General features: G+C 35.2%; 1 protein-coding gene across 1 annotated transcript in view; it reads right to left on the bottom strand.

Moving 5' to 3' along the window:
• The window catches only part of scn12aa (sodium channel, voltage gated, type XII, alpha a), a 59,666-nt gene that overhangs the window by 38,691 nt on the left and 7,988 nt on the right, over positions 1-12,987 (bottom strand). The window contains exons 3-7 of the mRNA XM_084119620.1: positions 11,735-11,845; positions 7,321-7,418; positions 4,308-4,436; positions 574-665; positions 188-430 (exon numbers count right to left, since the gene is read on the bottom strand). Coding sequence (XP_083975746.1) covers positions 188-430; positions 574-665; positions 4,308-4,436; positions 7,321-7,418; positions 11,735-11,845 — 673 coding nt within the window. The remainder of the gene's footprint in view (positions 1-187; positions 431-573; positions 666-4,307; positions 4,437-7,320; positions 7,419-11,734; positions 11,846-12,987) is intronic.

Genomic DNA, 12,987 nt, shown 5'->3' with positions numbered 1-12,987 from the left:
CGGCAAACTTGAGCTCAACTTTATGCAAATAAGCTTTGATGCACTGACACAGAAAGTGCAGCTTTAGGTAAGAAATTATTTTTAAGCGATGCATCAAGAAAAAAAATGAATCATTACACCCCTACTGTGACATTAATAGTTAACATTTACAATATAAAGCATTATATCCAATATAAGTCGGTTGAACCTTCATTTGTTAAGAAGTCCTTGACGGACAGCCATGTCTTATTGTTACAAACGAAACTCCCATTGCCAGGGTAGGTGGAGTTAACACAGTGGGCGGGGCTACGGACACACTTCTGGCGTAGGATGCCCATAAAGAGCTGTAGACCAATCAGAGCGAAGACACTGAGACAGAAAACAGTGAGGATCATCACGTCCGCTAGCTTTTTAACCGACTGGATAAGAGCACCGACAATGGTCTTTAAACCTACAGACGTAAAAAAAAAGAAAAAAAAAAGAAGGTTAATATTAAATTAAAATGTATGCAATATATTCCACATTTGAACTCATCACTGAATCTAGTGTCTGTATGAAAGCAAAGCTGACTGTGGTCCTGAAGGTGTCGCTCACCTGGGATCACTGATATTGTTTTTAAAGCACGCAGAACTCTGAACGTCCGTAATGCTGATACATTGCCGAGGTCCACAAACTCTGTCACATACCTGGAGAGAAAAAGATTCAAAGTCATTCTTCGATTCAAAAGAGTGCAGACCGTGAACATTGATTTATATTCATTCAAAGATAATAATTTTGACTCATGCCTCAATTTGTAGAAGCAAACAAAATTCAGGTTTATAGTAATGCACTTGCATGCCATTCAGGGGGGTGTAAATATAATATGCTTATATCAATTCTTCTTTATAAAAATGTCTTAAGTTAATAAAGTTTATCATTTGCCTTTTTACCTATAGGACTACATGTCTATGAACATCAGGATTTGTTCCTGTGGATGGAAAAACTCTTCCTGATCCTTATGCATATCATGTGCAAGTTACTCTAAACTTCTATTTACTGTACATGTGATTTAGTTTAAATGATTTAATGTGGTAGTCAACAGCTTGTCACAGATGCTGTACATACAGCTAAACTTTAAAATCTTTAAAAAATCTGTATGTTTCACCACAGTATTTCTCTAGTTTTGCCACCAGAGGACATGACATCTGAAATCGTCTCTGTCCTCTCGTGACATTACACAAAAAGACAGCACTATAATCTAATCAGCTGGGCTTTATGGGCTTTGACCATTTTGCTAAATTAATAACAAGCAGAGCGGATATTTTGGTGTCACACACTAGCAGCAGATTGTTCCCACTATGTGTGCTTAAAGACAACTTAATGAATAATTAGTAATTGAACATCATCAGAACAGAACATAATGTGTGTGTGTGTGTGTGTGTGTGTGTGTGTGCGTGTGTGTGCGTGTGTGTGTGCGCGTGTGTGTGCGTGATTGTGTGTGTGGGGTAGGTTTAGGGTATAAAAACCATTACGACTATGGAATGTCCTCATAATGATAGAAATACCAGTGTGTGTGTGTGTGTGTGTGTGTGTGTGTGTGTGTGTGTGTGTGTGTGTGTGTGTGTGTGTGTGTGTAGATATACATATGTATGTGTAAACATTACACAATTTTAAAATAAAATGTTTAATTTATTTTGTCATGTGAAAAAGAAAGTACCTCCTTTTCAATTCTATGATTTTACATATCAGGTCATAAAGAAAAATCATCTGGTCCCTTGGCAGGTCTTAAAATGAGGTAAATACAACCTCAGGCAAACAACAACACATGACATATTACACCATGTCATGGTTTATTTAAAAAAAAAAACTAGGTCGAAATGGAAAAGCCATGTGTGACAAACTAAGTTACTGCTTCCATAGGAATAAAGAGAGTAAGTAGCAGTCAGGCGCTGCTAATCAAATGTCTTTGATTAATTGATCATCAGCAAGCATGACCAACTCTATAGAAGCAGAAGTTTTGGTATTTCGTTGGTCTGGAGCATTCAGGTGTGTGTTAACACAATGACAAGGAGGAAAGACATCAGCGATGATCTTAGAGAAGCAAATGTTGCTGCCATCAATCTAAGAAGGGTTACACAGCCATTTCCAAATAATTTGAAGTCCATTATTCTAAAGTAAGGAAGATTATTCACAAAATGGAAAACATTCAAGACAGTTCCCAGCAAATTCACCCCAAGATCAGACCGTGCAATGCTCAGAGAAACAGCAGAAAACCCAAGAACTACACCTCAGACTCTACAGGCCTCAGTTATCATGTTAAATGTTAAAATTTATGACAGTACAATTAGAAAAAGACAGGACAAGTATGGCATGTTTGGAAGGGTTGCCAAGAGAAAGCCTCTTCTTTCTAAAAGGACAATGGCAGCACGGCTTAGGTTTGCAAATGTGTATCTGAACAAACCACAAGACTTCTGGACCAATGTCCAGACCAAAGTGGAGATGTTTGGCCATAATGCACAGCGACACGTTTGGCGAACAGCAAACACAGCATATCAGCACAAACACCTCATACCAACTCTCCATCACGGTGATGGAGGGATGATTTGGGCTTGTTTTGCAGCCACAGGACCCTGGCACCTTGCAATCATTGAGTCGACCATGAACTCCTCTGTGTGCCAAAGTATTATTGAGTCAAATGTGAGTCCATCTGTCCGACAGCTAAAGCTTGGCCGATATGCAACAGGACAATGACCTCAAGCTCACCAGCAAATCTACAACAGAATGGCTGAAAAAGAAAAGAATCAAGGAGTTGCATTGACCCAGTCAGAGTCCAGACCTCAACCAGATTAAAATGCTGTGGCGGGACCATCAGAGAGATGTGTATAAACAGATGCCCACAAACCTCAATGAACTGAAGCAACATTGTAAAGAAGAGTGGGCCAAAATTCCTCCAGAACAATGTGAGAGACTAATGCAGTCATATAGAAAATTATTACTTTAATTAATTATTACTAAGTTATTGCTGCTAAAAGTGGCTCTACAAGCTACTGAATCATAGGGTGTACTTAGTTTGTCACACATGGCTTCTCCATTTTAGCTTTATTTTTGTTAAATAATTAATGACACTGTGTAATATGTCATGCGTTGTGGTTCATCTGAGGTTGTATTTACCTCATTTTTAGACCTGCTAAAGGCCACAAGATTTTTATTATGTCCTGATACATAAAGCCATAGAATTCAAAAGGGTGTACTTTCTTTTTTCACGTGACTGTGTATCTATCTATATATGTATGTATGAATTAAAATGAGATATAAAATAATAATAAACATTTACTGATAATTAATATTATTATATGTTTGTTTATTTATTTATTTCCGTAGTAAGTCATAAGGGCACGAGAGGGTCACAAATGTCCAGGTGTCCTGAGAAAGAGTGCATCTGACATTTATCTGACCCTAGAAAAATTTAGATGCAAAGCATGAGAAGAGATAAACCCTCTAAACTTTTAAAAAACAGCTTGGAAGGACAAACTAGAGCGGTTTATTAATGAGGGGAAATGTTCATCCTGCAGTAGTCTGTCTCTTTTAGTTAATCCAATCCTCTGATTTGGTTGGGCTGTAAATGCTGGATATTTAGGTCACCTGACAAATCTCTTTCTGGATACCTGTGTACCTTGATTTACATCTCTCTTGATTCCTCCCTCTTTCTATTCCACTCAACTCCAGTCTCTTGTCTCATTGGTTATGATATGCTAATATCTACTTAAAAAAACAGTCAGTTTTTTTTTTTTTTTTTTTACACTTGTTCACATTTTCAGTAAAATATGTTTACAAAGGATATATGAATATACAAAAAGTTTCACTGAGATTACATTTCAGTGAATAACAACTTAAATTTAAGTCTGTCTCTCACACAAATAAATTGTAGGACTTTTAACAAATTTAACAAATTAACTACTAACATGAGACTTGCTGTTTTTTTGTTTTTTTTAGGTTGATATTATGAATTACTTTTTGCATTTGTTATATTAACCACTTAACCACCGCACACCCTTAAACATACCTGGCATTGTAAATTAAGAATATTGTTGGCTCTTTGACGCTTTTGTGCTTCTTTTAAGGCACTTTGGATGTACAAATGTAAATGTAAAAGAGCAGCATGAACATTACGCTAAACTTCTCCATTGTGTTCCAGGGAAGAAAGAAAGTCATATAAATTTGGAATGACACAAGGGTGAGTAAATGATGACAGACTTTTCATATTTCTGAACAGCTTATTCATATTAATTTCACAGCTTTCAGAACAGACAGTTATTTTAGTCTTAATAAAAATGAAATGTCACACTCACGCCATGACAATGACACTGAAATCCAGCCAGTTCCATGGGTCTCGGAGGAAGGTGAAGGGCTCTATGCAGAACCCTCTGGCCAAGATCTTAATCAGAGACTCGAATGTGTAAATGCCAGTGAATGTATACCTGAAAGAATACAAGAGAAAACATGAACTATTTACGGTGAGCTGTTACTAGTCACTAACTGGACTTTTTTAAAGGGGACCTATTAAGTCTTGATTTTGTTTAGAATAGGTTTTCATGCTTTAATGTAAAAAAACCAACAACAAAAAACAGCTTCTATCTGCCCAGTCTGTCAATAACGCTCTGGGCCCGGTTCCCCAAAACGTTCTTATCGCTAAGTAGTTCTTAACCTATTCCTTAACCTCTCTCTTAACGTTATGGCACGATTCCCGACACTTTCTTACGCTAAGTATATCTTCTGTAAGTCACACTTTCGTAAGGTTGGTCTGGACCACTCTTAGCTTTACCTTATCACTGTTGCAGGTCTATACGAATATAATTCTGAAGTTTTAATACACCCAGACAGTGTTCAGTTAGGCTAATTCAAGTGTTTTCATGCAAAGAATAAAATTGTCATTACACTGATTGTTGTTAGATTTTTAATTATATTATTATACAATATTATTAATTTAATTACAAAGCGCTTTTAAAGGCCAGTGAAAGCATAGGTTACTGTCAGTTAAGTCCTATTCGGACGCTAATATTGTTTCTCATGGGCTTGTATGGTATTTTAAACATTTATAGGGGTGAGTCGGTGATTTTAGTGCCGTCCGAATCCATAATATCAGTGTTTTTTCTCACCCAACCCGCGTAAAAATCCCTGGCCAAATTAGTACTGTTTTTTGACAAACAGGTTGTGTGGTAATTTAATTGCCGTCTGAATCTACATCTCTGAGTTTACAAGAAGAGATTCAAAATCCACTGTTTAAACCCTTTTTGATCACTGCCGAGCACCGAGATGTAGGCCTACACTTTTATTACTGAAATGCTGGAAAGTATTTCCAAGAACAATATTTCATCGCATCTCCACCTCAGCGAACAAAAATGGGAAAGAGAAGAAAGCACGTACAAATTTGAGATGGTTATTATGGCAGCAATATATGGTACAATTTAAAAATATGTAGGCTAGGCTATTATAGGCTATTATAGTTTGGATTATTTTTTATAATATCCCATGAGTCCTAATAAATGCAATTTCAACTATTTCTGAAGTGCTTATTTTATAAAGAACACCGCTTTCTCACATAACGCAGTGAAGCAGCCCCTGCACGAGAGAATAATTGATTCTCGAGCCATCGATATCAACCAATTCAGCACCATCGCCATGGACAGCACCGGGTAATGTCGCACGTAAGAAGGAATATCTTAAGCAGCTTCCTAAGGTATGGTTCGGGGAACACAACTTTGGTAAGATATATCTTTTGAGTCTTCTTAGCGCACTAAGAGTGAGCGTTCGGGGAACCGGGCCTTGTTTAGTTCCTGTCTCTATGAAGCCCCTCCTTCTGAAAAGCATAATGTGCTCTGATTGGTTGGTTGGACCAGTGTGTTGTGATTGGTCATCTGCTTTGAGCGAGAAATGCCCCTCCCCTTTCCATAACCGCGAGTTTCAGCACACTATTAACTAACTCAACCAGACCTCGTCCCTTTATTCTGTGTATGCCTTGGGTGGGATTTGTGGCATGTTCGTTCCCGGAAGAAAACTCAAGACTACAATAGAGGCGTTTCAGGGAATTCAGAAACAGTGACACGGATATAGAGAATAACTCCCACTGTGCTTTGTAACTTTGCAGAACTTTTTCATGCTCAAACAGAAACATTCATTAGACTAAGACTAAAAAAAAACATGTTAATAATAGGACCCCTATAACATAATAGGACCCCTTTAAACATAAATAACATTCACACAGTTATTATTTTGATGCAAGAGTGGTGAATTGTTAACATGCTGCATGCTCAGATTCAATCTCTTAAAATATATTCCATGCATGCATATGATGTTTTATTTGAGCTGGGTCACCGTGGCTTTGTATTAGAGAATCTAGAGGCATAATCAGTGAATATGGAAACTCCGGTCATCTGTTAAAATCTAGGTCAGGGCTTAGACACCGGAAACCTGCGCTAACGCAGCTTTAGCTTAAATTGAACTGTCATGGAAATGTGGCATTCCTGATGCTGCAGGCAGAATGGCGACAGCAGGCTTATGAAGATGCAACTCTTACCAATGTGGTTATCAGGACCCTAGCAAAGCAATTAAATTAAGATGAAAACTCTTTTTAGCATTTCGATACACATTCTGAAGCACAGGGTTTCTGCAGGTTTTAAAAATTCTTAATTTTCCCTTACACAAATTAAGGCCTTAAAAATGTCTTAAATAGAGCAGAAAGTATCAAATGAATTAAGTTATGGCATTAAATTTAGCATGCATTGCAAAAAAATAATATCTTCCTCAGTATGTTTGTCCTGTTTTCCAAAACAAATATCTAAACATCTTTGGCATTTACTTGAGATGCAAGTGTAAAATTAAGTCTTGAAAAATGTAACAGAATGAAGTTAGTTTATGCTTATACTTCCCTTTGAATTAAGTTGATTTGTTTTTGAGCCATATTTTATTTCATTTTTAATCTTGGTCTTAAAAAGGTCTTGGAAAAAGTCTTAAATGTTCCCTTATAAAACCTGCAGAATCCCATAATGTTATATTCTTGTGTATTACAGTCAGTCAACATGAAATTAATGTAAATTGATTTCTCACTAAATATCCCATTTCACTCAGAAATGCATAATTTTAGAAGTAAAATGGGTTGTGACCTTAAAATTCATATGTGCAAATAAATTAAATATGCAGCTGTTTGTAGAGTTTAAAACTGTGATCAAATAAGAATATCTATACAGACATCTTCTAGATATAACTAAAAACAGTAGTAAAATACAAAATGTTTACTGTTATATATACTGTAATATATATGTTTAAACATTTAAAAACAGTCAACAGAATAAAGGTGTTGCTTACTCTAGGTATTTGGTCCACAGCGGAGGATCCGACATCGCCATGAAGCTGCAGTTTGTCAAAATTGTGCACATGATGAACAAGCTAAACAAAGTGAACAAGTTAAGGAAATGAGCAGCAGTTACGGGTTGTGCACTATACATAACTGAACTGAAAATGCCATTCAAATTAAATTCCTAAAATTGAATTAAGGTGGTAAGCAGGATGCAGAAAAGTCATTTGAACTTGGATTCAATATTATATTATATTATATTATATTATATTATATTATATTATATTATATTATATTATATTATATTATATTATATTATATTATATTATATATACATGTATGTTAGACCCTATACTTAGCTACTGAAAGAGATGCTTCCAGAGGTCACAGATCCTCTTCTTAATATCATTAAAACTCATCTTTGCCATTAGGATTCGTACCAAAAACTTTTAAGCTGGCTATTATTAAACCGCTTATTAAAAAAAATGCAGCTTGATCCTACAGAATTAGTCAATTACAGGCCGATCTCGAATCTACCTTTTTTGTCAAAGATACTAGAAAAGGCGATATCCTCACAACTATGTTCCTTTTAAGAAAGAAATGATATCTGCGAGGATTTCCAGTCAGGATTTAGACCGTATCATAGTACTGAGACAGCTCTCTTTAGAGTTACAAATGATTTGCTCTTATCATCCGATCTTGTTTGTATCTCTCTATTAGTGTTACTGGATCTTAGTGCTGCATTTGATACCATCGACCACAACATTCATTATGTTGCCATTGGTGGAATTGCATTGACATGGTTCAAATCATACTTATCTGACCGTTATCAGTTTGTAGCAATAAATGAAGAGGTGTCATATCGATCACAGTATGGCGTACCACAAGGCTCAGTACTAGGACCGTTGCTGCTTGTACATGCTACCCTTGGGAGATATCATAAGGAAGCATGGCATTAACTTTCACTGTTGCACTGATGATACTCAGCTCTATATTTCTTCGCGCCCTGATGAAACTTACCAATTCACGAAATTAACAGAATGCATAGCTGATATAAAAAAAACTGGATGACTAGTAATTTCCTACTACTTAATTCTGAAAAAACTTCAGCATGTAATAACCTAGAATACTGTGATGGATGTTCTTTCAAGTTTTCGTCGTCAGTTAGGAACCTGGGTGTGCTCTTTGATACCAATCTTTCATTTGAAAGCCATAGCATCTGTAAAACCACATTCTTATATCTTAAAAATATATCTAAATTACGACATATGCTCTCAATGACAAATGCGGAACGGTTAGTTAATGCGTTCATGACCTCAAGGCTAGATTATTGTAATGCTCTACAGGGTGGTTGCCCTGCATGCTTAATAAACAAACTACAGCTGGTCCAAAACGCAGCAGCTCGAGTTCTTACCAGAACCAGGAAGTATGACCATATTAGCCCGGTTCTGTCAACACTGCATTGGCTCCCTATTAAACATTGTATACATTTTAAAATCTTGCTGATTACTTACAAAGCACTAAATGGTTTAGCTCCGCAGTACTTGAGCGAGCTCTTAACACATTATAGTCCTTCATATCTATTACGATCTCAAAATTCTGGCCAGTTGATAATACCTATAATATCAAAATCAACTGCAGCCGATAGATCCTTTTCCTACTACAAAAGGTTTTTTTTCCACCCTCTGTATACATAAAAACGTCATCAAAATGATTCCCGTTCACACAGATCTGTGGAAATGACTAAAAACGCTGTATTATGCTAGTAATTTGGCGATGTCACTTTCTAAAGAAAGTATGCGTAACGTATTTGGTTTTTGTGCAAACAAAAACTATGTTAATATTTTAAGTAACCCTAACCCTAACCGTAACGTTTAAATATTTTTTTAAATCCATGACATGAAGTAAGTTGCATTGTAGGCCAAACTACACAGTAAATGAGGACTTTGCTGATCTAAGGTGTACGTCATGTCAAGTTGCTATCCTGTAATATTCATGATGTCATTTATGCTTATCCTAACTGAAAATATGAAAGGATTTCACCCTAGTGATTGGCAAACAGCTGTTCCTTTACTCTGTTTTCTGTTTTATGGATCTGAGGTTTTAATAGAGCCTGAACATGGACACAGAGGGATTTTCAGAGCCTGTGGCATTTGAGGATAAAACAAGACATGGCTGGCCCTATCTGAACTGTCCAGTCAGAGGAGATGCTGCGTCACGTGTGGCACAGTATAGTGTTTAAACTAAATGTGGGTCATTCTACAAATGATTCTAAAGTCTTGCTAGTATCTAGGAAATGTAGTATTGATGTTCCTAATAACAGTAACTCAGTATGTTTTACATCATATTATCAGAATTTTTGAAAACTTTTTTGTTTGTACATTTCTGAGCATGAAAATATAGAAAGGCTGGGATATAATAAAGCCGCTTTTCCACCGTCGGGTTCTAAGAACAGTAAGGAACAGTTATGGTTCTATTTCCACGTGAGCCTGTTCGGTTGTCTGATGCCTGGCTGCCAGTTTCTCTCTAGCTGTCCAAGCACACTATTTGAGCGAAGTAAACACAAGTTAAAAACAGAAATATCTGTTCATCCTCCATAACACGGTCTCTAATTACATCTCATATCGTCTGTAAACTCCTGCGTTATAAAGGCAACTACTGGCGTATTTGTATTACATTCAAAGAACTCTGTTATCTGTCCCACAATGGAAAATGAAACCATATCTGTTAAACCATATCTGAAAAGTATAGCCTATAACAAACTGATAATGTTGTTAAATTCAGATAAAATATTTGTACAAAACAGCATTTTTAGTGTCAGTAATGTTACGGCAAAATTAAAAAAAATATATATATATTTATAGATATTTTTGTCAATACAAACAAGTTAATTCAGACAAATTCAGATGAATTAAATTCAAATTCAGATTATTTAAATATTTTTACAAAACAGTATTTTTAGATTAATTAGATTATTTTGTCAATACAAACAGGGTAGTGATAAAAAAAATAGCTTGTTTGAAATTAGGTAAAATGTCAATATATTATTTGATTAGTATAAAGTATTATAATTTTTGCAATAGCAAGTAGGCGTTGGTAAAATGTGATTTTATTTTTTTATTTAAAAAATTATAATTCAGATTAATTTATGTATATTTTGTGTCAATACAAACAAGTTAATGGTTAGTTATGGTAAAAAAAAAAGAAAAAAAAAAAGAATAATAAGTAGTTTGTTTTTTTGTCAATACAAAAAGGTTAGTGATAAATACAAATACAAATAAAAAAAAAACCTACAATTATTTATTGTGACCTTGTTTGAAATTAGGTAAAATATCAATATATTATTTAATTAGTAAAGTATTAGCATTTTTGTATTAATATCATTATTATATTTTTTTCAATAATGATGAGTTTAATAAATAAATAAATAAAAAGATACAGTAAATGTTACCGTAGAAATGTAGAATGAAATATATGTGTATTCTGGTAAAGCATGATGACAGTAACCTGGAGTGGCATTGTGATACAGTCTGTATGTCCCTTTCTCTTTAAAATATTAATGGTTTTAACTGTTTTAACACAGAAACGTCTGACACAGGACTGGAACCCTGTGTGCATCATGACCACGGACACTCAAACATCTGTGCATGCAGCTGTCACATGATGCCAAATCACTGCGCTCTTATTTCATTTGGGGAATTAGAGGAGGAATATCAGCGGATTTGGTTGGCGATGCCAGGGAAGAACATTACAGAGCTGTTTCAGAGATGAGACCAAATCCAATAGAACTCCGATGGTAAATATTTCAGATTCGCCTCACAATGTGAGCAGCTGGATATCATTTTGCTGTTGGTCCAGATTTTTGGCTTTTGATGCCTTTTGATAATATCCTCATTAGTTTCAGAGACCTAATGGGAAAAACCAAACCACTTTAAATTCTGTTTCTACGTTTTCTGATAATGTAAGTGGTGTTTGCCCGTGCAAAAATCACCAGCATGATACTACGATGTTTTGGATGGTTGCCAATGCACTGCGGTGCAGATGCTCTATGATATTTGGGGTAGATTTTTTTTTTTAGCATGTTGCTTTGTGGTTGTTAGGAAGTTTTAATGGTTGCGAGGTGGTTATTTACTGGCCCAAGTCAAAATAGCCTGCCACCCAACTCTAGTTTCTCATATATACCTTTTTGAATGGCGCTTTTGGAAAGTAGATTTATATGGTTATAAAATACTTTGCAAATGAAAAAAGAAATCAGTGCATCTGTGTTTCTAGAGAAGCTTGTGGTCTTAAGGTCTGATATCTGCGCAAGTTACTAAACACAAATCAGAAGCACGGCTATAAACAGACCAAATCTCTGTGTAATTCTCCAAGCAAGTAAACATGCACACATATAGAGAAACGTTCAGTGGAAGGATATGAATGGACTAGAATTCGTATGGAGATTCTTCTAATGCAGTGAAACGGACTGAATATGTAGAGTGCAGATGTGGCACTGAAGCGGAAGATGGCTTTTCCCTTGTTTACTACTATAAAAGTCTGTAAAAAGAGAAAAAAGATAAACAGTCAGTCTGAACACATGAAATATCACTATTCTGCATCTAAAGATACATAATGTTCATAGGTTTGTTGTCAGAATGATTTTATTTTTAAATATTAATACTTTTATTCAGCAATGAAATGATAAATTGATCAAAAGTTTTAAGACATGCATAATGTTATAATGTTGTCTAAATGTAAATAATGTTAAATCATTCTTTTGACCTTTCTATTCTTAAAAAAACATAATATTAAGCATTCAACTGTTTTAAACATCAGAAATGGTTCTTTAGCAGCAAATCAGCATATTAGAATGATTTCTGAAGGATCATGTGACACTGAAGACTAGACTATGCTCAAAAAGTAAATAAATGAATTAATTAACTACTGCATAAATATAATTTAGTACCATAAAATCCCCTAAAGATACACATATTAAATAAAAAACATTATCAAACTAAAATATAGTACAGTAATTTCATTGAAATTATAATAATAATAAAAATCTGTCATTTTTGACCACCACGTGAAGAGCACCAGAGGGTTAAAATGTAATTATGTTTCACAATACCACTATTTTTAGAAAAGACAATTGATTAAACAGATATATAAATTAAATGTTCAGCTAATATTTCATCAGATGTATCACAATATACCAGTGACCAAATTGGCCAATACTAGATAATCACTCTCTGTAATAGTTTATTCTGATTGGTCTTCTGCTGTCAATTATGTTTATGACTGTATAATGGGTTGTTAGTGAACACTATTTAAATTTCAGAGGTTGCTTTATTGTATAGATATGCAGAATTTATGAAATTCTCAATTATGTGTCAGATCGGATCACAAGTGGACGACACTAAATACAGGTGTGAACGGGGTCTAAAACATTTTGAGCTTGTCCACTTTCGACCACTTCCAGAGGTAGTTGAAAACGCATTGGACCGGATTGCTTTCATAGTGTAAAAGCTCATGTGACTGAATGTGTTTGAACAGTCACAAAAGACCGTCTACTCTCCGTCTACTGAACTAATGTGTAAACATTATGTGAAGCGCTCTAGCCAGACGAGATTTAAACTAGACCAAAGTTTGGTTTCGAAGATTAAAAACGTACCAAGCACAATGTTCTCTCATCATTCCTG

Source organism: Abramis brama, assembly GCF_963993115.1.
Source record: "Abramis brama genome assembly, chromosome: 7".
NCBI classification, from domain to species: domain Eukaryota; kingdom Metazoa; phylum Chordata; class Actinopteri; order Cypriniformes; family Leuciscidae; genus Abramis; species Abramis brama.
The sequence above is the reverse complement of the archived record's forward strand: the minus strand, read 5'-3'. Positions and strand labels throughout refer to the sequence as shown.